Source organism: Pristiophorus japonicus, chromosome 16, assembly GCF_044704955.1.
Source record: "Pristiophorus japonicus isolate sPriJap1 chromosome 16, sPriJap1.hap1, whole genome shotgun sequence".
Classification (NCBI taxonomy): domain Eukaryota; kingdom Metazoa; phylum Chordata; class Chondrichthyes; family Pristiophoridae; genus Pristiophorus; species Pristiophorus japonicus.
The window spans coordinates 95081577-95105479 of record NC_091992.1 but is presented as its reverse complement, the minus strand read 5'-3'; the positions used below and the strand labels follow the sequence as shown (position 1 = coordinate 95105479).

The 23903-nt window shown below is 43.7% G+C and overlaps 1 protein-coding gene across 4 annotated transcripts in view; it reads right to left on the bottom strand.

The window, feature by feature from the left end:
- Positions 1-23903, bottom strand: part of LOC139226663 (E3 ubiquitin/ISG15 ligase TRIM25-like) — a 46043-nt gene that overhangs the window by 6794 nt on the left and 15346 nt on the right. The window contains exons 6-10 of one of the 4 annotated variants that reach the window (XM_070857570.1): positions 23794-23898; positions 10973-11074; positions 8312-8422; positions 5255-5346; positions 3433-3520 (exon numbers count right to left, since the gene is read on the bottom strand). In XM_070857570.1, the coding sequence (XP_070713671.1) occupies positions 3433-3520; positions 5255-5346; positions 8312-8422; positions 10973-11074; positions 23794-23898 (498 nt within the window). The remainder of the gene's footprint in view (positions 1-3432; positions 3521-5254; positions 5347-8311; positions 8423-10972; positions 11075-23793; positions 23899-23903) is intronic. The other 3 variants (XM_070857572.1, XM_070857571.1, XM_070857573.1) reach the window with 3 other exon arrangements.

Here is a 23903-nt window from a genome sequence, read left to right as displayed (position 1 = left end):
CCTCCCTAATCTACATATAGATTGGGCTAACCAAACTGGTGGCAATACGGTGGAGGAGGATTTCCTGGAGTGTATTAGGGATGGTTTTCTAGACCAATATGTCGAGGAACCAACTAGAGGGCTGGCCATCTTAGACTGGGTGATGTGTAATGAGAAAGGACTAATTAGCAATCTTGTTGTGAGAGGCCCTTTGGGGAAGAGTGACCATAATATGGTAGAATTCTTTATTAAGATGGAGAGTGACACAGTTAATTCAGAGACTAGGGTCCTGAACTTAGGGAAAAGTAACTTCGATAGTATGAGATGTGAATTGGCTAGAATAGACTGGCAAATAATACTTAAAGGGTTGACGGTGGATAGGCAATGGCAGACATTTAAATACCATATGGATGAACTTCAACAATTGTACATCCCTGTCTGGAGTAAAAATAAAACAGGGAAGGTGGCTCAACCGTGACTAACAAGGGAAATTATGAATAGTGTTAAATCCAAGAAAGAGGCATATAAATTGGCCAGAAAAAGTAGCAAACTTGAGGACTGGGAGAAATTTAGAATTCAGCAGAGAAGGACAAAGGGTTTAATTAGGAGGGGGAAAATAGAGTATGAGAAGAAGCTTGCCGGGAACATAAAAACTGACTGCAAAAGCTTCGACAGATATGTGAAGAGAAAAAGATTAGTGAAAACAAATGTAGGTCCCTTGCAATCAGAATCGAGTGAATTTATAATGGGGAACAAAGAAATGGCAGACCAATTGAACATTAATTTGGTTCAGTCTTCATTAAGGAAGACACAAATAACCTTCCGGAAATACTAGGGGACCGAGGGTCTAGTGAGAAGGAGGAACTGAAGGAAATCCTTATTAGGCAGGAAATTGTGTTAGGGAAATTGAAGGGATTGAAGGCCGATAAATCCCCGGGGCCTGATGGTCTGCATCCCAGAGTACTTAAGGAAGTGGCCCTAGAAATTGTGGATGCATTGCTGATCATTTTCCAACAGTCTATCGACTCTGGATCAGTTCCTATGGACTGGAGGGTAGCTAATGTAACACCACTTTTTAAAAAATGAGGGAGAGAGAAAACAGGTAATTATAGACCGGTTAGCCTGACATCAGAAGTGGGGAAAATGTTGGAATCAATTATTAAAGATGAAATAGCAGCGCATTTGGAAAGCAGTGACAGGATCGGTCCAAGTCAGCATGGATTTATGACAGGGAAATCATGCTTGACAAATCTTCTGGAATTTTTTTGAGGATGTAACTAGTAGAGTGGACAAGCGCTTTGAGACATCCGATGGTCTTTCTTTCTTTTCATATAATCATTCAAGCATAGAGACATGTGCCTTTACAAACTTAGGTCTCACTCGCTTAAAACATTGTTCTTGCATACCATACAAGCTCAACTCCTGGTTTACACATCAGCCCTTTTCACTCAAAAAAGGCCAGTTTAGTAATATTGATGGAACTGCTATAGCAAAACCAAAAATATGGTGGAAGTATTTTTTTCATGTTTCGTAGCAACTATTGGAGAATCCTTCCAGAAGTCAATTCCCAAACCTCCCAATCAGAGGACAGAGGGGAAGAAAGATAGGAATTCAAATATTCAGCAAATAGCTTTAAAAAAACAACAAATGCCCAACTGCAATTAATGTTTCTTCATGTTATGCTCCATACACTTCACAGGTCTGCTCCATTCGCCAGACAGGAACCTCTATGATACACAAACCGCTGAGGCAATCTCACTAACACACTTGCACAAAGTATCAGTTCTGTCAGTATATTTTTCCCATTCCATCCAATTGCGATTCTCAGTTGTCCCACATCCTTTGTGTAATGTCAGCTGTGGCTCAGTGGGCAGCTCACTCGCCTCAGAGTCAGAAAGTTGTGGGTTCAGGTCCCATTCCAGGGACTTGAGCACATAAATCTAGGCCGACACTCCAGTGCAGTGCTGAGGGAGTGCTGCGCTGTCAGAGGTGCCATCTTTCGGATGAGATGTTAAACTGAGGCCCCGTCTGCTCTCTCAGGTGAACGTAAAAGATCCCACGGCACTATTTCGAAGAAGAGCAGGGGAGTTATCCCCGGTGTCCTGGCCAATACTTATCCCTCAATCAACATAACAGTAACTGATTATCTGGTCATTATCACATTGCTGCTTGTGAGAGCTTGCTGTGCGCAAATTGGCTGCTGTGTTTCCCACATTACAACAGTGACTACACTCCAAAAAGTACTTCAATTGCTGTAAAGCGTTTTAAACGTCCGGTGGTGGTGAAAAGAGCTCCATAAATCCAAGTCTTTCTTTTATGATCTACACAGATGAGAGAACCAAGAGCTCTTGGGTGGAACATAAGAAACAAGGTTTAACTAAGAGGTAGGGCTGAATCCATTCTTTGTGCAGGAGTCTAGCACAAAGTTGTTGAACACAGAATGTTGAATTAATCAATAGGCAAATGACTGGGATAGATCCTGAACACAGAGGGCCCAATACGAGATGGAGCAAGGCCCTCTCCCTCCTCTTGATGCTGGGAGTGGGAATCCTGATTCGCGTCCTCATTAACAGAATCCAAGATGGGTGACTAAAGGCTGCGAACAACTTCAAACTGATATTATGCCTCAGGCTACTGGACATACCAATACTGAATGGATAAATGTAACTTTAGTGGCATTTGTTGTATGAGCAACAGAGGAGAGGTGTTCGAGCAGATACGTTAGTGATGAGAGTTGAAACTTTTAACATGCATTATTACTACTTTAGAAATATCCTGTATATAGTGCAGTTTAGTGTGATGTGGTGGCTACATAGTTTAGAGTTTAGTGTGAGGAGGGGCTATATAGTGCAGAGTTTAGTGTGAGAAGGGGGGTATATAGTACAGAGTTTAGTGTGAGGGGATATATAGTACAGAGTTTAGTGTGAGGAAGGGGGTATATAGTACAGAGTTTAGTGTGAGGAAGGGGGGTATATAGTACAGAGTTTATGTGAGGAGGGGGTATATAGTACAGAGTTTAGTGTGAGGAGGGGGGTATATAGTACAGAGTTTAGTGTGAGGAGGGGATATATAGTACAGAGTTTAGTGTGAGGAGGGGGTATATAGTACAGAGTTTAGTGTGAGGAGGGGGTATATCGTACAGAGTTTAGTGTGAGGAGGGGATATATAGTACAGAGTTTAGTGTGAGGAAGGGGGTATATAGTACAGAGTTTAGTGTGAGGAGGGGGGGGTATATAGTACAGAGTTTAGTGTGAGGAGGGGGTATATAGTACAGAGTTTAGTGTGAGGAGGGGGGTATATAGTACAGAGTTTAGTGTGAAGAGGGTTTTATAGTGAAGCCTTTAGCCTGTGATAGACATAGTGTGCAGCTTCCATTCAATTGATGTTTTTTTTCTACCACGTTATTTTCACTGCAACCAAGACTTAATCGTGGACTGACTGAAGTTCACGTACCCAACAGTTGTTTCTGCTCCTGGAAGGGGAGTGCTGAAAGCATGGTGACTGTGAGAGGCTCCTGTTCTTTAGCAGATGTACCAGACTGCTGCAGTGGAACAACAGTGAGAGAATCAAAAGGAACATCAATCTGGTTTATGCACTCATTCCACAACTGGGAGCTTTACTGTAGCAAATGGCCTTTTGAAGTGGCTGTAAGCTCCAGATAAAGCATTTGAAAACTCTCTTTTTGAAATGATTTGTTTGTGCACATTTAGCTGAATGTGATAAGTCTTGTTGAAAACATCACTCCCGTATGATATGTCCGCACACACGTCCTGTTGTCACATTTTTGTCGCCCTTCTGTGTCAACTTTAGCCACTCGAAATTCCTGTGCAGATTTATGATAGAAATTGCCATAATGCTATAATTGCACTCTCCTGCCAGTGGCGGGGCTGTAGCACCTCAATTTGTTTGCACTGCCAGCTCTTCAGACTGTGCTTCAATCAACTTGACTTCTCCGCTTCCCAAATTGTTGTAATATTTGCTATTTTAACTATAAATTATATAAAGTTATTACATAAAAATAAGTATCAATTTGAAATGGTAGTGAATTTTGTCTGTCAACCCTGGATCAACGATGGCCTGCCCAGAAACCCTCAAGACCGCACTGGATCACGACTCTCCATGTGTCTCAGCTCAGGAGATTGACCAGTCCTGAGAAAGACAGAAGATGGCAGCCCTTTACAGGCTGCATTATTGCTTGCATGTTCAGAGATTATTTGTCCAAGCACAAGGATTCATATTTCCTTATAAAACAAACCCATTCTATTCTGCAGCATTGGTCGGGTGTGCAACTTTTAGATGATCTCAACTGTTCTTGCTTTAAGAACTGCAACTTTTTTTGGTACGTTCTGGGATGTGAGCGTCGTTGATAAGGCCAGCATTTATTGCCCATCCCTAACTGCCCTTGTGAAGGTGGTGGTGAGCCGCCTTCTTGAACCGCTGCAGTCCGTGTGGTAAAGGTGCTCCCACAGTGCTGTTAGGGAGGGAGTTCCAGGATGTTGATCCAGCGACAATGAAGGAACGGCGATATATGTCCAAGTCAGGATGGTGTGTGACTGGGAGGGAACATGCAGGGGATGGTGTTCCCATGTGCCTGCTGCCCTCATCCTTCTAGGTGGTAGAGGTCGCGGGTTTAGGAGGTACTGCCAAAGAAGTCTTGGCGAGTTGCTGCAGTGCATCTTGTAGATGGTATACACTGCAGCTACGGTGCGCCAGTGGTGGAGGGAGTGAATGTTTAAGCTGGTGGATGGGGTGCCAATCAAGCGGGCTGCTTTGTCTTGGATGGTGTCGAGCTTCTTGGGTGTTGTTGGAGCTGCACTCATCCAGGCAAGTGGAGAGTATTCCATCACATTCCTGACTTGTGCCCTGTAGATGGTGGAAAGGCTTTGGGGAGTCAGGTGGTGAGACACTCACCGCAGAATTCCCAGCCTCTGACATGCTCTTGTTGCCACAGTATTTATGTGGCTGGTCCAGTTAAGTTTCTGGTCAATGGTGACCCAAAGGATGTTGAAGGTGGGGGAATTCGGCGATAGCAATGCCGTTGAAGATCAAGGGGCGGTGGTTAGACTCTCGCTTGTTGGAGATGGTCATTGCCTGGCACTTGTGTGGCGCGAATGCTACTTGGCACTTATCTGTCCAACCCTGGATGTCATCCAGGACTTGCTGCATGCGGGCATGGACAGCCTCATTGAAACAAATGGATTGCAGCAAAACATAAATATAACTAAATCATACTGCTGTAAAAACAAAAAGGTTATTGCCAAGGGACTGTTCGTACCTGGCGCCTAACCCGCGTTGGCAGAGGCATTGCTGGTAGGATGAGAGGAGCTCTGCATGGAGCAATGGTGTAACGGCCACCGATCATCATACCTGAAATACAAGAACAATGTTAGAGGGGCTGCAGCTTACTATACAATAGAGGTGTGTTACATTTCTCTTATCTTGACTCCTGAGAATGTTTCTGAATGTTATTGTGACTGCTTCTTCTGCTGCACACTGGACCATTGAGCACAGGGTGTGCTTCAAACATAAACAATGTTATTGGGAATCCAATTAATTTACTCATTAGAAATGTTAGTTATCCTGATACCAATGTTCCTCAACATGCTTTATCTCAGGTACACAGAATGACTGTCCGATGTGTCACCAAACTTTAAAAACAGTTGTGTATTTATTCTCACAAATCAGCAAACACTTCTTTAAACTCCCACCACTCCCGCCCTCCTCACACAGACAGGCTAATGAGACTAAAGCAAAATGCTGCGGCTGCTGGAATCTGAAATAAAAACAGAAAATGCTGGAAATACTCAGGTCAGGCAGCATCTGTGGAGAGAGAGAAACAGAGTTAACGTTTAAGGTCGATGACCTTCATCAGAACTGGAAAAAGTTAAAGATGTTACAGGTTTTTAAGCAAGTGTAGGGGCAGGGAAAGGGGGGAGGGGACAAAAGAACAAAAGGGAAGTTCTGTGATAGGGTGTACAGCAGGAGAGGCTTATAAGAATTTTTCAGGTCTAAAAGCCAAAGTTAATTTCCTCAAACCCTGGGAAATTTGTACAAATGATCACTTGTACAGAAGTGTCACACCAACACCAGCAACAATTTGCATTTATATAGCATCTTTAACACAGTAAAACATCCCAAGGTGCTTCACAGAAGTACAATCAGACAAAATACGGCACGAGCCACAAAGAGATATTAGGATAGGTGACCAAAGCTTGGTTAAAGAGATAGGTTTTAAGGAGCGTCTTAAACCTGAGAGAGCAGTAGAGAGACAGATTGGTTTAGAATCATAGAATGATACAGCACAGGAGGTCACTTGCACCATCATGCCTGTGCTGGCGCTTTGAAAGAGCTATCCCATTAGTCCCACCTCCCTGCCCTTTCCCCGTAGCCCTAAATATGTTTCCCCTTCAAGTATATATCTAATTCCCTTTGGAAAGTTACTATTGAATCTGCTTCCACCACCCTTTCAGGCAGTGCATTCTAAATCATAACTCTCGCTGCATAAAATCATTTTGCATCTGGTTCTTTTGCCAACTACCTTAAATCTTTGACTTCTAGTAACTGACCCTTCTGCCACTGGAAACAGTTTCTCCTTATGTACTCTATCAAAGCCCTTCATAATTTTAAATCTCCCCTTAACCTTCTCTGCTCTAGAGAGGGCTTTCAAATGTTTAGAGCCTAGGCAGCTAAAGGCAAAGCCGCAATGATAAAAACACAAGGGGTCAATATTGGCAGAGTGCAGAGATCTTGGGGAGGGTGGGGGGCGGTTGTGGGGCTGGAGATAAGCCATGGTTACCAGCTGGTCTCCAGTTGTCTTGGCTAATCCTTGCCACTGGACCAAGACCTAGCTCTGTCAAGCCCGTGTGGTGGCTGGTGTGCAACGGCCACCACGCGTTAAAAAAATCCACGCACAGGCATCTTCCACCCTTCAACATGTAGTTCGGGACCTGGAATATTAGGTCCTTCACTGAAACACCTGTGAACTTTTTGACATGGAAGCAAGTCATCCTCGATTCGAGGGACTGCCTATGATGATTACCAGCAATAGGAAAATGTTCCATTCACAGGTCTGACAGCCTCAGTATGAGGACAACAAATATTTATCACTTCTGCCAAATATATAAATAAACCCCCAATACAAATACATTAAGGCCGACAATCTAATATCTCCAATTGGGCATATTCTGATCACTTTGCACTTTTCATTTTACAATGCTGACTGTGGTGTACACCCTACTAGAATTGCTTTTCCTTTTTTCAGCAGTCAAAATTGTACGGTGTCAGCCTTGGCTCAGTGGTAGCACTGTCTGCTCCGAGTTAGAAGGTCGTGGGTTCATGTCCCACTCCAGAGACGTGAGCACATAATTGTAATCTATGCACCAGTGAGTATGTTCAAAGGTTTGTAGAGCTGTTGCAGGAGTTAGGACCGCATGCGGGGGCTGCCTGTCTTCTACCAGGAACTCATCAGAGTCTGGAACAGAGTTGCCACCAAGCGCAGTTCTCACCCGTCTGGAGTGGCGGCTGTCCTTCGGGAGCCGCTGCTCAGGAATCCGTACCTCCATGAGCGCGGTTTTAGGTGACAGGCAGATGAGAGGGTTGTGTTTGGTAAGGTGACCAGGGTCAGGGACCTGCTCGATGGCGGAGGAGCGGCGGGCTGGATAGCGCCAAACGAACTGGCACGGTGCATATCCTGTGATGTTCACAAGACTGAATAAAACCCCAGGCAGTTTGGTCTAGGTCATCGACAATGAGGTATGTAGTTATAAGCCTAGCGGATGAACTGCTAATATGTAGTGTGATTGTTAAACCTTCGTTAATAAACCAAATAGTTCTTAATAGCAATGTGTTGCTATGAATTCTTAAGCAAAGAACCCATGAAGCAAATACATTACAATAATCTAAGCTGACACTCCAGTATAGAACTGAGGGGGCCCTGCATTGCTGGAGGTGTCATCTTTCAGATGAGGTGTTAAACCGAGAACCCGTCTGCCCTCTCAAGTGGACGTTCAGGGCATTGTTTCAAAGAAGAGCAGCCCCCCCCCGCACCCCCCCCTTGACCAGGTGGCCTGGCCAATATTTATCCTTTCACCAACATCACTTTAAAAAAAAAACACAATTATCTGGTCAATATCTTATTGCTGTTTGTAGGATCTTGCTGTGTGCTAATTGGCTGCCACGTTTCCTACAATACAGTGACTACATCTCGAAAGTACTTCATTGGTTGTGAAACGCTTTTGACACCCAAAGGTTGTGAAAGGTGCTATATAAATGCAAGTCTTTCTTTATCTATTTGTTATGCTTTACTGTCTGAACAAAACACTTCCACCCTTACCCCTTTGCTGATTGGCTGGGAGTCCCCCAAGACCATGAGTGTTTGCTATTGATGTTGGTGGAGCCCAAGACATGACCCTGTGAGCATCGCTTGGCAAGGACTGGTAAGCAGCTAAAAGACAAAAAAACAACACTTATATCAATGTCACCTGGTGGTATATTTCATTATTTTGCACCAAGAGGATTTGAAAACAACAGTTATGTTTAAATGTTGGCTTTCTAAAGCAAAGAATATTCATGTACATTTAATTAAAAACAGGCACAGAGATGGTTAAAATGCTGGTGAACTCAGCCCTGATCATAGAATCATAGGCCATTCAGCCCATTGTGTCCCTGCCGGCTGACAAAGAGCTAACCAGCCTAATCCCACTTTCCAGCTCTTGGTCCGTAGCCTTGCAGTTACAGCAATTCAAGTGCACAGCCAAGTACTTTTTAAATGTGATGAGGGTTTCTGCCTCTACCACCTTTTCGGGCAGTGAGTTCCAGACCCCCACCACCCTCTGGGTGAAAAAAGTTCTCCTCAACTCCTCTCGAATCCTTCTACCAATTACTTTAAATCTATACCCCCCGGGTATTGACGCCTCTACTAAAAGAGAAATAAATCCTGTCGATCCACTCTATGCCCCTCCGATCTTGGCCCCTCAATGTTATTTACCTCCTTGAAGCTTGCACCAAAACAATGGTGCACGTGACATAATGCTGATTTACAGCACAAAAGATCATGGAAATTTCCGTGCAAGTGACGTATACCTGTTTTTACAATATGTGGGAGCTTCCTTGATCTTTTATGCCGTTTCAGCAAAATCTGTGCCGAAATCCTCCACTGCTCATTAATGTAGCTTCACCCTCGCCCCTCTCTCTCTCTCTCTCTCTCTCTCTCTCCCCTCTTCCATCCCCCCTCCCTCCATTTAAAAGACCAGGGAATGAGAATTTGCTGCATTTACACCAGTTCTGAACAGGCTAAATTTACGCACAAAATTTTAAGCGGCACAGGACCTAAAGTCAAATTTCTGGCGTCTTATGGAGATTTTTTTCTTTTATTTCTCCTCCATGAGACTGTATTTTCTGCATCTTTGAACGCCTTTTCTGGCGTCAGAATGAGCAGCATTAAAAAGTGAAAAAAGAAAAAGACTGGCATGATTGCATTTTCTTAAACATGCTATGCCCGAGATCCATAAATGACGGTTTGATGGCTTCAAATCCTAATTCTCATACATAAAGAGGGGCTTAAAGATTGAACAAGCAGACGTTAAAGACACAAATATCCAGTTCAGATCATGAGGGGCTCGTATTGTTACAGGCCTGTGTGACACTATTGTTAGTTCGATATTGGGCAGTGTGGTCACACCCTTACATCGATGGTGCTCAAACCACTTATGGTTAGCATCGATGTACACAAGAGAATATCTAAGGCAAGACCCTAAACTTGTAACAAACGGTTTACAGATTCAAAAACCACAAAGGGAAATCTGTGCCAAACTTGTTAGGTTGTAAAGTTTTAATAGGATGTATTGTTAAAATCAAGGTGAATTAACAACTTTTGAAACTTCGTTTAAATATGCATGTTGGTGCAAATATATAAAAATGTTGTTTTACAATTGAAAAGTACACTGCATAAACTCAGTATTGGGTACACAAATACAAGGTGGAAATTATAAGGTGACTAAATGGAGAACAATTATACTTTCATTCTTCATATATATTCCATGGTTTCCCTCAGGCCTCATTCCTTCCAAGCTAAGTTTCTCTTTGAGTTACCTAGGAAACAGTGATACCTGGGAGCTATTAATCACTCTCAGAAACCTGAGATGCTCTTTATTGAATCACATTTGAAACCTCCTGAGGTCCCATTTGAAAAACATTTGACACATCGATTTTGTTTGTTTATTAACACACATGTTGACATAAATTACGTCAAACACATCATCAAATAATATGCCATAATGTGATGAAAATACAATGCTCTCCGGCTCCATGTAATCATACATCAATGTTTCTCATCAATACTTCAGCAGTAAGCACTTCTGTACATGGAGATCATGCAGACTGCCTGCAAGTGACAGCAGAGAAAAAAAAAGAGAGTGTAAAGTGAGTGTGTACTGGTGTGTAGGGGCGAGAGAAGGAATCACAAGCTGAATGTTTTATTCGATTTTTGATATAAGGGAAGCCATTTTGTATTGGAATATATTATGGCATTTATTGGTCTCTGCATGTTGAATCGCTGTTAGTGCATTCATGATTACACACAATATGGCAATAAGTTTTCCTGACATCGCTGCTTTCATTTTCCAGTACATTTTATGCTCATCAAGGTGATGCTAAAACACCACTTTGACAGTTCCCATTTCTCACACCAACCATCAAGTAGCCTGTCTTAATGGGACTGCCAATTTAGTGCTGAAATAGGAGCGGTTTTGTGCTTTGACTTCATGTCTACCGGGGACTGAATCGACACTGCCGAAACTCATTTCACGTAGGATTCCTACGGCCAAAACAGACTTTCTATTCATCAGGCTGGGCTGGATTTGAACCCAGTTCCCAGAGGTGAAAGGCTCTCCGACAGCATGGCCCAGTTTCCACCCTCCCCGCCATCTGTATTGTAACTTTGGTGTTGGATGACGTGCACTTAATGGGCAACACTAATAACTGCAGAGCTCCTTACCATTTATCTGAGGAGTGACCATTGCCCAGAGACCCGGAGACGCTATTAAAGGTTGTTGATGGGCAGCATGGTGAGTAGGATTTGGCAGGGACTGGAAATCAGCTGAAACAGAAAAAGAAAATATTCCTCTTTATAACACACTTATAAGGCTTGGAAAAAAAATCTTCAAAGGCAATGTAAAAACCAATGAACTGCCTACAAGATGGCTTGGATTTAAAAAAAAATTCATTCATGGGATGTGGACGTCGCTAATCTCTAAGCGCCCTCCCTAATTACCCTCGAGAAGGTGGTGGTGAGCCGCCATTTCAGAGGGCAGTTAAGAGTCAACCACATTGCTCTGGGTCTGGAGTCACATATAGGCCAGACCGGGTAAGGATGGTAGATTTCCTTCGCTAAAAGGACATTAATGCACCAGCTGGGTTTTATGACAATCCAGTAGTTTCATGGTCACCATTACTGATACTAGCTTTTTTATTCCAGATTTATTTAATTAACTGAATTTAAATTCCCCAGATGCTGTGATGGGATTTGAACTCATGTCTCCGAATCATTACTCCAGGCCTCTGGATTATTAGTCTAGTAACATAGCCACTAAGCTATCATTCCCGTTTAACATTTTGTGATAAGTATAATGGGGAGGCCACAGCACTCACCATTACAATGGGATAAATCGGACAGCAACTTCTGGCGTGCGCACATGCGCAGCTTAACCGGAAAGTCGCTGTCGCAGATACCCTGCTCCTCTACAGGGTGTGCTGTTGCAGTCCTCACCGATAGACTCAGTTCTGAAGTGAATGCAACGGCATGAACTTGCTGTATTTGCCCACTAGTTCCGCACTAAAGACAGCTGATAAAGTTAGGGCCGGTACATTCAGGAGTTAGTGAGTTTTTAAATAGCGTAATAAGTGATAATTACTGTTGACAACCTCTCTGGCCCTGAAAAATTAATTTTATAAGTGTGGAGTCTCATTTCCGCAGGAGATAATTAGTGCTGGAAATTTGAAAGGAAATTAAAATATTTTGTTTCCTTTTTTTTTCTGTCTCTTTTATCTCTCCCCATTTAATCCCACCTTTCTTTCCCAATCTTTATTTTTCTTTCCGTACATGATTTAAATCTAATTGATATTTCCTGTTTTGTACTTGCTGGTTTGGACTCTGCGTGGTTCAGTGAGGATTCTTCAATCTGATTGGTTGAAGAGCCTCGCTGTTTCTTGATCTACTCACAGACGCCACAGATCCCCTGTTGTTTACCAGTCGCTCTTCTGTGGCATTGCAAATGGGGAGTGAAAGCCAAGTGCAATCTTCAGGTAAAAAGGGGGTTAATTGAACCAGGGCATGCAGGCAGAATTCAGGCACCATAGATGCTGTCCTTATTAGTACTGGTGACTTGGGAAGTAGAGTTAGTTGGAGCTCAACAGGCTGAGAAGGCAGGTAACATGAAACCAAAGTCCACCATTTGCAGGAGGATATAATTATAACATGATGGGCCCAAGTTTCCACATGATAAAAAACGGGTGCCCCTCCGAGCCTGGCGCCCGTTTTTCGCACCTAAAACGGCGCCGGAAAAAAAAACGAGCGATTCTGGAGCATTCTGCAGCTCCTTGTCTGCTTGGCGCGGCGCCCAAGGGGGCGGAGCCTACACTCGCGCCGATTTTGTAAGTGGGAGGGGGCGGGTACTATTTAAATTAGTTTTTTTCCTGCCGGCAACGCTGCACATGCGCGTTGGAGCATTCGCACATGCTCAGTGTGAAAAAAACATTGGTACTCGGCCATTTTTGTAGTTCTTTGTAGCCATTTAGTTTTTGAACATTTTTTAATAAAAGTACATTGCCATCAGCACAGAGGCTTCTTGCAGCAGTGAGAAGGGTGAGGGAAGCCTCAGAAAGTTGAGGCAGCCGTTTCCCGACAACCTCCCCCTTTTGCCGTCGGGAAATGGGCCTCAATTTCTGAGGCTGCCTGCAGCCTTCTCTCTTTCCCGCCAGCCGTCTGGAACGGCTCCGCTCCCTCCCTCCCCCATCCCCCCGCGTTCGGTAGGCTCCCTTCCCTTCCCCCCACCCCCTCGCGTTCGGTAGGCTCCCTCCCTCCCGCGTTCGGCTCCCTCCCTCCCGCCCGCGTTCGGTCGGCTCCCGCCCGCGTTCGGTCGGCTCCCGCCCTCCTGCCCGCGTTCGGTCGGCCCCTCCCCCCCCGGGCCCGTGTTCGGTCGGCTCCCTCCTCCTCCTCCTCCTCCTCCTCCTCCTCCTCCCTCCCCCCCCCCCCCCCCCCCCCCGGCCCGCGTTCGGTCGGCTCCCTCCTTCCCCAACCCCCCCCCGCCCGCGTTCGGTCGGCTCCCTCGTTTTATGAGGCTTGCTGCACCATTCTTCCTGGCTGAAGCACTTTCACACAGGTAGGAAGATAGTTTATTTAATCTTTTCTTTGCTTATAAATGTTTATTCAGGTTGGATTTATTTGTATAATATTTGTATAAGTATAAATAAAGATTTATTGTAGAATTTAATGAGTTCCCTTCCCCCCCCCACCTCCTTCTGGACGCCTGATTTGTAACCTGCGCCTGATTTTTTAATGTACAGAACAGGTTTTTTCAGTTCTACAAAAATCTTCACTTGCTCCATTCTATTTTAGTTTGGAGTACATTTTCACTGTGGAAACTTTCAAATCAGGCGTCAGTGGCTGGACACGCCCCCTTTTGAAGAAAAAATTCAGTTCCAAAGTAGAACTGTTCTACCTGACTAGAACTGCAGAAAAAAAAATGTGGAGAATTGCGATTTCTAAGATAGTCCGTTCTCCACCAGTTGCTCCTAAAAATCAGGCGCAAATCATGTGGAAACTTGGGCCCGATAAGTTTAGGAGGTACCTTCCATTATAAATATGAGTAATGGAAAACCTTCACACAGTGTGTGGAGACAAGATTTTTTAATATAATTATAATTACTAGATTGTATCTAGAAATTGAATCATCCCTTACTGCACATTATAATTGAAAAAGTACTTGCATGTTCATAGACAACATAACTGCGTGTTAAACTTCCCATTAAAATTTGAATATCTGGTCATGAGGTATGAACCAGTACACAGAAAACTGGTTGAGAATTATTATGCCAATTGTTATTAACAAATTCCTTTTCTATTTATGAATGTTGACATCTATCGAACTTACTATATTATGTGGAAAGTGTGTTATAACATTATAAAATATGGTTAAATTATAGAGAGCAAAAATAAAGGAAAGCTAAAGAAATAAATATAATATACAATAATGACAAAAAAATTCAGGAAGCGATACAGAAATTTTGAAAACTGAGGACGTAAGTGAATGATGTATAAATTAAGAAAATAATTCAGAATCATTAAACCAGAGAAATCATTAAACTGGGTGAGCGCACAGTTAGGGTCAACTTAGATATGTTAGAGAAACCCAAACTAGAGCTATTTGTTTAGATAAAACAAGCTTTGTATATCAAAATGTCAGCTGTGGCTCAGTGGGTAGCACTCTCGAGATGCTGCTGATTACTGCAGGAGTTGCAGTGAGTTTGTAAAAAGTTGGTGATGGGTTTTGGGTTTTGTTCTCAAATTTTAGGGCCTTTTTGGCCCTGGAGTGCCAGGCCCCTCAGGACAATGCTCCCAGTGTGAATTTAATCAGGGGAGCGAATGTCTTGAGAAGGGAGAATAAATGGCCCAAAGATTTGGGCCAGGACCCCAGGAGGTTTGGAAAAGAAAACACGGTGGTGGTTCACTGCCAGGATAAGGAGATGCGAGCTTGGGATGACATACAGGCAGTACAAGAGGACTGCAGTGAGGGAAGTTGCTTTGCTTGCCAATCAAAGCCGAAAGTTGGATTCGAAGTGACAGTCGGGGCCGAGAGGAGGTGGAAAGACTTTTACTGAGCCTGACGGTTGGTGAGAATTACTTGGATGTGCCTTTGCTGTATTCCAAAGAGGTGGTAGTTTCATTCTCAAACCTGCCGATTTATGTTGAGGATGATGTGCTGATAAAAAAGTTGGAGTCTTGGGACATTAAACTTTGCTCAGTAATAAAGAGGAGGTACTATCCTGGAACGCGGGTAGCCGATGGAACCCGTTATGTAAAAGTACAGTTCCCAGAAGGGGTGAAGTCATTAGCCTACAGCATGAAATTTGAGACAATGGAAGGAGTGCAGTATTTCCAGCATGATAACCAGATGAAGGTTCGCTATTACTGTCTTGGACACGACCATCTAGTAAGAAGCTGTCCAGACCTGCACTGTTATAACCGTGGCAAGTCTGGACACATTGCTCGGAACTGCAAGGCAGAGAGCTGTGCGGTTTGTCACAAAGGCCTCACCTGCTGTGAGTGTGAGGCAGATGGAAGCCCCTTGAGCGACGAGGAGATGGGAGAAGGAACAGGAGGTGTGAGTGGAGTGGCAAGAGCAGTGCAGGCGGAGGACACAGCCACCGAACAGAATAAGGAAAGAGCGCAAGAAGAGGCAGAAAATTGCAGAGCAGAAAACAGGATGGAGATGGTGGAAAAAACACCAAGTATGCTGAAAAAGGACAAAGTCACCGGAGGACATCACGGGTCAAGGACAGAATCGAACGATAAAATGGCTTGCCTCTCCCTAAAAAATCAGGTGCCCGTGGGGGAGCAGAGGCGTGTGCGGGGTAAGTGTAAGTACTCCAAAGAGAGACAGGGAGTTGTATATCTCAGGGAGCAGGAGGGGGCAAGACTAGGAGAGGGTGCAAGAGGCAGGAGCCTTAAATGGGCAGCAGGACCGGAGCAGGGAGACAAAGATGCCAAAAGGGAGCAAGATGGGTAGAGAAGCGCCATTGTCCCAGAGAGAGAAGAAACAGGGAGCAAGGGTCAGTGGTGGAGGTGAGGCCGAAGGGAGTGGCATTGTTGGAGAAACCATGTTAGCAAGAGGACTCTCTAAGGGAGATTCTGTATCTGACGGGGAACAGGGACGGAGATTACAGAAGAGCGTGAGGAGTAAGAGAGGAATGGAGACATGGAATTGAGGAGTGGGGGCATCATGTGGAAAAGGAAAGGTTAGTGAGGGGCAGGAGGAGGGAGAAGGGGCAGTTCTGCAGCCTAAATTTAATGTAAGGAAGAGGCTGAAACTGCAGGGAAAGTTCAAACAGGTGGTGAAAAAGAGCCGGAGGCTGCAGGAGAAAGCAACAGCTACCCAAAAGGTTGGGAAGGAGCATGAGAGGGGGGGGGGGGGAAGGGCCAGAGATTAAATGATGATGGAGGGGGATTATCAGGCACACTTCTTTTATTAGGAGCAATGATTACATTGGTCTCGATCAATATGAATGGCCTGAGGGGGTGAGAAGATGTTGCCGCAGTTGTTGCAGTTTTTTTTTTAAAAAAGGCACTGGCCTGTTGTGTCTCCAAGAAACCTTTTGGGATGAGGATATCCTAGAAAGAGTTCGGAAGGTTTGGAAGGGAGAAGTGTTTGCAAGTTGCGCAAATAATAACCGTGAGGGGTGGCTGTTTTAGTGAGTTTGTCCATAAAAGAGAACGTTGCATTGGTGGACAAGGACACTGAGAAGAGATTTTTACAGCTAAAGGTACAAATGGATGAATTGAATTGTGATCTCTAATATCTATGCCGAATGACCGTTGCAAGCAGTGGTTATTCACTGAAGTGGCAGAGACGGAAAACCCTTGTATAGTGGGGGATTTTAATCTTGGATGAATAATTCAGCCAGATGACCTTTCCAAGGATGATAACTCCAGAGAGATGATTGTAAAAATGATGGTAAATTTAAATTTGAGACACTTATGGAGGGATCAGAGCCTCATAAAAAAGGGAGTTCTCCAGAAGAGATTGCGAGAGTGATGTTTTAAAGCAGGGTCAAATAGATTATGTGTTATGCAGGAAGGGTTAAGTTCTGAGGTGATAGAGATTTATTATAAAAAAGTATTTCTTAGTGACCACTCGGTTTTGGTTCTTAAAATTAAGAACAGCAGAGTTAAGATAATCCAAGCGTGTGGATTTTAAACAATCAGTACCTGAAAGAAATTGCTTTTAAAGAAGGGATTTTAACTATAAGAATGCTTGGAAGGAACTTTTATTCTTGAAAGAAAAAAAGTTTGGTGGGATAATTTCCAATAGGAGTTAAAAAATTTTTGGTACGTTATGGGAAAGAAAGAGCAGCAGCTAATCACGTCAAGAGGAGAATATAAACAGAAGGTTTACAGATATCTGTAAAGCAGTTGACGGAGGGGATAAGGGAGCAGAGATTAAGTGGAAGGTTTTAAAGGAAGAGTGGGAATTATTGCAAGCTGAAAAATGCAAGGGGGCCATTGTCCACGCAAAGGCTAAAGATGCATTGGAAGGAGAAAGATGCACTAGATATTTTTTAGAGCAAGAGACGTTGCGACAAAGGTTATCATTAATTGGAGAGCTGAAGGTTGGAGAAAAGAAATGGGGAGATTATGGAGGCGGCTAGTAGCTTTTATCAAGAGTTATATACAAAAGAAGACATTTCCAAATTGGCGATGGAAAAGGCTAGTGCTTTTATTGAAGAGGGTTTAAAGGAGGATGAGAGAAGCGTGTGTGACAAAGAAGTAGGATTAGCAGAAATAAAAGTAGCAATAAGTGGAACGAAGAGGGGAGGGGGGGGGGGGGGGAAGCCCAGGGTCCGATGGACTAAGTGCAGAATTTTATAAAGAATTTTTAGAGATTTTAAGTCCATTGGTCTTCGAGGTTTTTAAAGGAGATTAAAACTGAGGGAAGCCTGGCCCCATCTATGAGGAGAGGTATCATAAGCTTAGCTTATAAAAATACAGGGGATAGAAGGAATCTGAAGAATTGGAGGCCCATCACATTTTTAAATGTGGATTATAAGATCTTGGTCAGGGTTACAGCAAATCGTATGAAGGAGGTGATGCCGCAGATAGTTTTGCCTGCTCAGTCCTATGGCGTCATCGGCTGGGACATCGCTGACTCTGTGGTCTCAAGCCGAAATGCAATAGAACTCAATACGGTGGAGGAGGATTTCCTGGAGTGCATAAGGGATGGTTTTCTAGACCAATATGTCGAGGAACCAACTAGGGGGGGAGGCCATCTTAGACTGGGTGTTGTGTAATGAGAGAGGATTAATTAGCAATCTCATTGTGCGAGGCCCCTTGGGGAAGAGTGACCATAATATGGTGGAATTCTGCATTGGGATGGAGAATGAAACAGTTAATTCAGAGACCATGGTCCAGAACTTAAAGAAGGTAACTTTGAAGGTATGAGGCATGAATTGGCTAAGATAGATTGGCTAATGATACTTAAGGGGTTGACTGTGGATGGGCAATGGCAGACATTTAGAGACCGCATGGATGAATTACAACAATTGTACATTCCTGTCTGGCGTAAAAATAAAAAAGGGAAGGTGGCTCAACCGTGGCTATCTAGGGAAATCAGGGATAGTATTAAAGCCAAGGAAATGGCATACAAATTGGCCAGAAATAGCAGCGAACCTGGGGACTGGGAGAAATTTAGAACTCAGCAGAGGAGGACAAAGGGTTTGATTAGGGCAGGGAAAATGGAGTACGAGAAGAAGCTTGCAGGGAACATTAAGGCGGATTGCAAAAGTTTCTATAGGTATGTAAAGAGAAAAAGGTTAGTAAAGACAAACGTAGGTCCCCTGCAGTCAGAATCAGGGGAAGTCATAATGGGGAACAAAGAAATGGCAGACCAATTGAACAAGTACTTTGGTTCAGTATTCACTAAGGAGGACACAAACAACCTTCCGGATATAAAAGTGGTCAGAGGATCTAGTAAGGAGGAGGAACTGAGGGAAATCTTTATTAGTCGGGAAATTGTGTTGGGGAAATTGATGGGATTGAAGGCCGATAAATCCCCAGGGCCTGATGGACTGCATCCCAGAGTACTTAAGGAGGTGGCCTTGGAAATAGCGGATGCATTGACAGTCATTTTCCAACATTCCATTGACTCTGGATCAGTTCCTATCGAGTGGAGGGTAGCCAATGTAACCCCACTTTTTAAAAAAGGAGGGAGAGAGAAAGCAGGGAATTATAGACCGGTCAGCCTGACCTCAGTAGTGGGTAAAATGATGGAATCAATTATTAAGGATGTCATAGCAGCGCATTTGGAAAATGGTGACATGATAGGTCCAAGTCAGCATGGATTTGTGAAAGGGAGATCATGCTTGACAAATCTTCTGGAATTTTTTGAGGATGTTTCCAATAAAGTGGACAAAGGAGTACCAGTTGATGTGGTATATTTGGACTTTCAGAAGGCTTTCGACAAGGTCCCACACAGGAGATTAATGTGCAAAGTTAAAGCACATGGGATTGGGGGTAGTGTGCTGACGTGGATTGAGAACTGGTTGTCAGACAGGAAGCAAAGAGTAGGAGTAAATGGGTACTTTTCGGAATGGCAGGCAGTGACTAGTGGGGTACCGCAGGGTTCTGTGCTGGGGCCCCAGCTGTTTACATTGTACATTAATGATTTAGACGAGGGGATTAAATGTAGTATCTCCAAATTTTCAGATGACACTAAGTTGGGTGGCAGTGTGAGCTGCGAGGAGGATGCTATGAGGCTACAGAGTGACTTGGATAGGTTAGGTGAGTGGGCAAATGCGTGGCAGATGAAGTATAATGTGGATAAATGTGAGGTTATCCACTTTGGTGGTAAAAACAGAGAGACAGACTATTATCTGAATGGTGACAGATTAGGAAAAGGGAAGGTGCAACGAGGCCTGGGTGTCATGGTACATCAGTCATTGAAGGTTGGCATGCAGGTACAGCAGGCGGTTAAGAAAGCAAATGGCATGTTGGCCTTCATAGCGAGGGGATTTGAGTACAGGGGCAGGGAGGTGTTGCTACAGTTGTACAGGGCCTTGGTGAGGCCACACCTGGAGTATTGTGTACAGTTTTGGTCTCCTAACTTGAGGAAGGACATTCTTGCTATTGAGGGAGTGCAGCGAAGATTCACCAGACTGAATCCCGGGATGGTGGGACTGACCTATCAAGAAAGACTGGATCAACTGGGCTTGTATTCACTGGAGTTCAGAAGAGTGAGAGGGGACCTCATAGGAACGTTTAAAATTCTGACGGGTTTGGACAGGTTGGATGCAGGAAGAATGTTCCCAATGTTGGGGAAGTCCAGAACCAGGGGTCACAGTCTAAGGATAAGGGGTAAGCCATTTAGGACCGAGATAAGGAGAAACTTCTTCACCCAGAGAGTGGTGAACCTGTGGAATTCTCTACCACAGGAAGTAGTTGAGGCCAATTCACTAAATATATTCAAAAGGGAGTTAGATGAAGTCCTTACTACTCGGGGGATCAAGGGGTATGGCGTGAAAGCAGGAAGGGGGTACTGAAGTTTCATGTTCAGCCATGAACTCATTGAATGGCGGTGGTGCAGGCTAGAAGGGCTGAATGGCCTGCTCCTGCACCTATTTTCTATGTTTCTATGTTTCATGGAAGAGAGTGGGAGGGAAGCTTATGTGCTAAAGATGGATCAAGAGAAAGCCTTTGAGAGAGTCTATCATGAGTTTTTATTGATGGTTTTGGAAGTATTTGGTTTTGGGAAAAATTTCATTGTGTGGATAAGGATTTTTTATTCAAACACATTTAGCTGTGTTAAGTGTAATGGTTTTTTATCCAAGTATTTTCCAATACAGAGATCAGTGAGACAGGGTTGTCCCCTGTCCTCATTGTTGTACACATGGATAGCAGAACCATTAGTTTACATGATGCGAAAGGAACAAGGCAAAGTCGGGATTGCAGATGCCAGTGATACACCAATATGCAGGGGGGAGTGGTTGGAGGAAAGCCCTTTTAAGGTGGTGGAGATTTTAGAAGTTCTGGGGGTGCATGAAGGATAGGGATGAAGTGAAGTGGATCAACTAAATTGGGAACCAAAGGTTATGAAAATTTTAAAAATTTGGGGAAGATGAGAAAGAACGTGGTTGAAAGTGCAAGAAGAGCGACAGTGGTGTCAGCTCTCCTGCTATCTAAATTATGGTACTTATTGACAGTGGAGAATATTGCTGAGTGGGTGGAAAAGTCTATCCGAGAGGCTTGTGTAACGTTTTTATGGGAAGGGAACCCAGCCTTGGTTGCTTACAATACCATCATTGGCAGCAAAATCAGAGAGGACTCAATTTCCCAGATATCGATTTGAAGAAAAAATCCTTTAGAATTAAATGGGTGAAGAGATTTTTTCCAGAAGTCAAAAACAAGATTTTGGAAGAGTTGTTTCTAGCACTTTTAAAATTAAGTGGGATAGGAGGACAGGAATATTTTATATGGAATACAACAATATGTTTTTGAACTCGATTAAAACTCTCCTTAGGTTTTATAAGGGAGTTGTAGACACTTGGGACCCATTTTTTTTTAATAAAGTGTGCAGTTTATGCCCAATGGTACTGAGGAATTTTTAGAACAGGTGGGTCAACATTGAAGGAGAGGTATTATTTAATCAAGCTTTTATAAAAGCTGGTATTCTATATGTGAAAGATGTATTATGAGATAATTCCAGGATGGTTGCCGGAAGCAGTAGTGAGGGACATGGTTTAGGAGGAGGATCAGGAGGTAGAGGAAAAAGCAATTAAAATCATGTATGAGAAGATTGTGAGGGCAATGTCACAGGATTGGATGGAATAAATAAATACTGTATATACTCGCGTATCCTGCGATCTCGCGTATCATGCGACCCCTAAATTTTCGTCCCCAAAACATGATTTTACCATATATCTCATGTATCATGCGAGTCACTTTTTTGAGATCGAATACAGACCTTAACATGAAACATCGAGTGGATTCTGCTGTGAAAGCTGTTCGCGAATCAAACACCGATACAGCAATCGTTCCAGCTGGCTTGACTAGCGTCGTTCAGCCACAGCCTCTACTGTGTTTGCGGGTAAAAGAAGCATGGGCTGAGATAGATGGAGCCTCTAATAATGCAGCAAACTTCAGAGGGAGTTGTGGGTGGCGGAGGTCGGGTCGCCGGGGGGGTGAAGAGGAGGTCGGGTTGGGTCACCGGGGGGGGAAGCGGAGGTCGGGTTACCGAGGTAGGGAGAGCGGGAGTCAGGTCGGATCCGGTCCGGTCTCTTTCCTCCGCCACCCCCCGACCTCCGAGACTCTCTCTCCCCCCCCGACCTCCGCGACTCTCTCTCATCCCCCCCGATACAGTACAAGCGACAATAGAGGCTGCAATCCAGCCCAGGAGATACCTGCCGAGATTCAGCGTGGATACGGTCTGCTTAACAGCCTAACAGCCTAATCTTGGCCAGCACTTCACACCCGCAAATTTTGTATCTCGCCTATCATGCGACCCCCCAAATTTAGGTTACAATTTAGGTCTTCAAAAGTCGCATGATACGCGAGTATATACGGTATGTAAATCTCCAAAAGGAGGTATAATGCATCCCGCTTTTCCAAGCTTTCTGCTGGAGAAAGGGGAGGAGTTAGTCCAATTTGACAACCGTAATACTCGAGATTTCTATGGGGTATTTAGAGATTGGAGATTTAAGACACCTGCTGGTCAGGAGTTTTGGCAGAATATATACCCACAGCTGAACTTCAACAGAATTGTGGGCGAATTTTAAATGTCCAGAGTGGATTGAACTGGATTTCAAATTGGCTCATAACCGGAATTTTGCCATGATAGTCTCGTATAAGATTGGGCGAGTAGAGGTGGCAACTTGCCCAGTGTGTGGGACACGGGATGAGACTCTGTCCCATTTGCTGGTGTTATGTCAGCAGTTAAAGGATTTTAAGTATTATGTTCGACAGTTGTGAGGTTTTCTTGCTGGGTGAGGACTGAAGAGCAAGAATGGAAATCCGTAGGACTCAATTTTGAGATGGGGATTGCAAGAGTCTGCCCGAGTCTAGCGAAGCGGCAATTAATTTAATGTTCAGTTTGGCTAGATTTGTGATTATGCAAAGAAGGAATGCTCTGTTTAAGGGGAGGAGAATAAACCTAAAAGAGTATCTTAAATATAAACTAAAAGATTATAAGGCTCTGTGGATGTTTTATTCAGAAAATAATTTAAAGCTAGTATTCTATGATCAATTTGTAAAGTATAATAGATTATTTATTATATGTTACAGGAGACAAATTAAACTTCAGGTTTTAATGTTAATGTGTTGGAGGAATGGCTGTGCGGAATGGATTTGTATGATACAATGGAATGATCACGATGTTTTTAATGTTCAATAAATATTAATGAAAACACAGCATTCCTTCTTTGCACAATCACAAATCTAGCCAAACTGAACAGTAAATTAAATGCCGCTCCACTAGACTCAGGCGGACTCTTGCAATCCCCATCTCAAAATTGAGTCCCACGGGATTTCCATTCTTGCTCTTCGGTCCACACCCAGTGCAGAGGGAGTCCTGCACTGTCAGATGTGCCGTCTTTTGGACGAGATGTTAAACTGTCTGTTCTCTCAGATGGTTGTAAAAAATCCCACGGCACTATTTTGAAGAGCAGAGGAGTTATTCCTGGTGTCCTGGCTAATATAACAAATGATCATTTTCATATTGCTGTTTGTGGGAGCTTTCTGTGAACACATTGGCTGCCACGTTTCCCACATTACAACAGTACTTCAAAAGTACTTCATTGGCTATGAAGCACTTTAGGTTGTCCTGAGGTTGTGAATGGCACTATATAAATGCAAGCATCACAATACTTAAATACAAAATGACTAATTTTAAAATCAGCAGTACTAAACCGTGCAACGATTCACTAATATTCCAGTTTCCATTTTACAGCTGACTTTAAGAAATGGCCTTCACGTGCTCCTAAAATGTTTATCCTCTTATATCTTTATATAGTGATATTCAACGTCATATATTCTATAATTGGTGAACTCCTAACCTGTTATTGGAGGAGCTGGAATTGGCCAAAATCCCCGAGGACATGATGGTATTAAAGGTTGAGGAGCGCCACAAAGACTGGTAGTTGGTATGGACTGGAAATCAACTGGA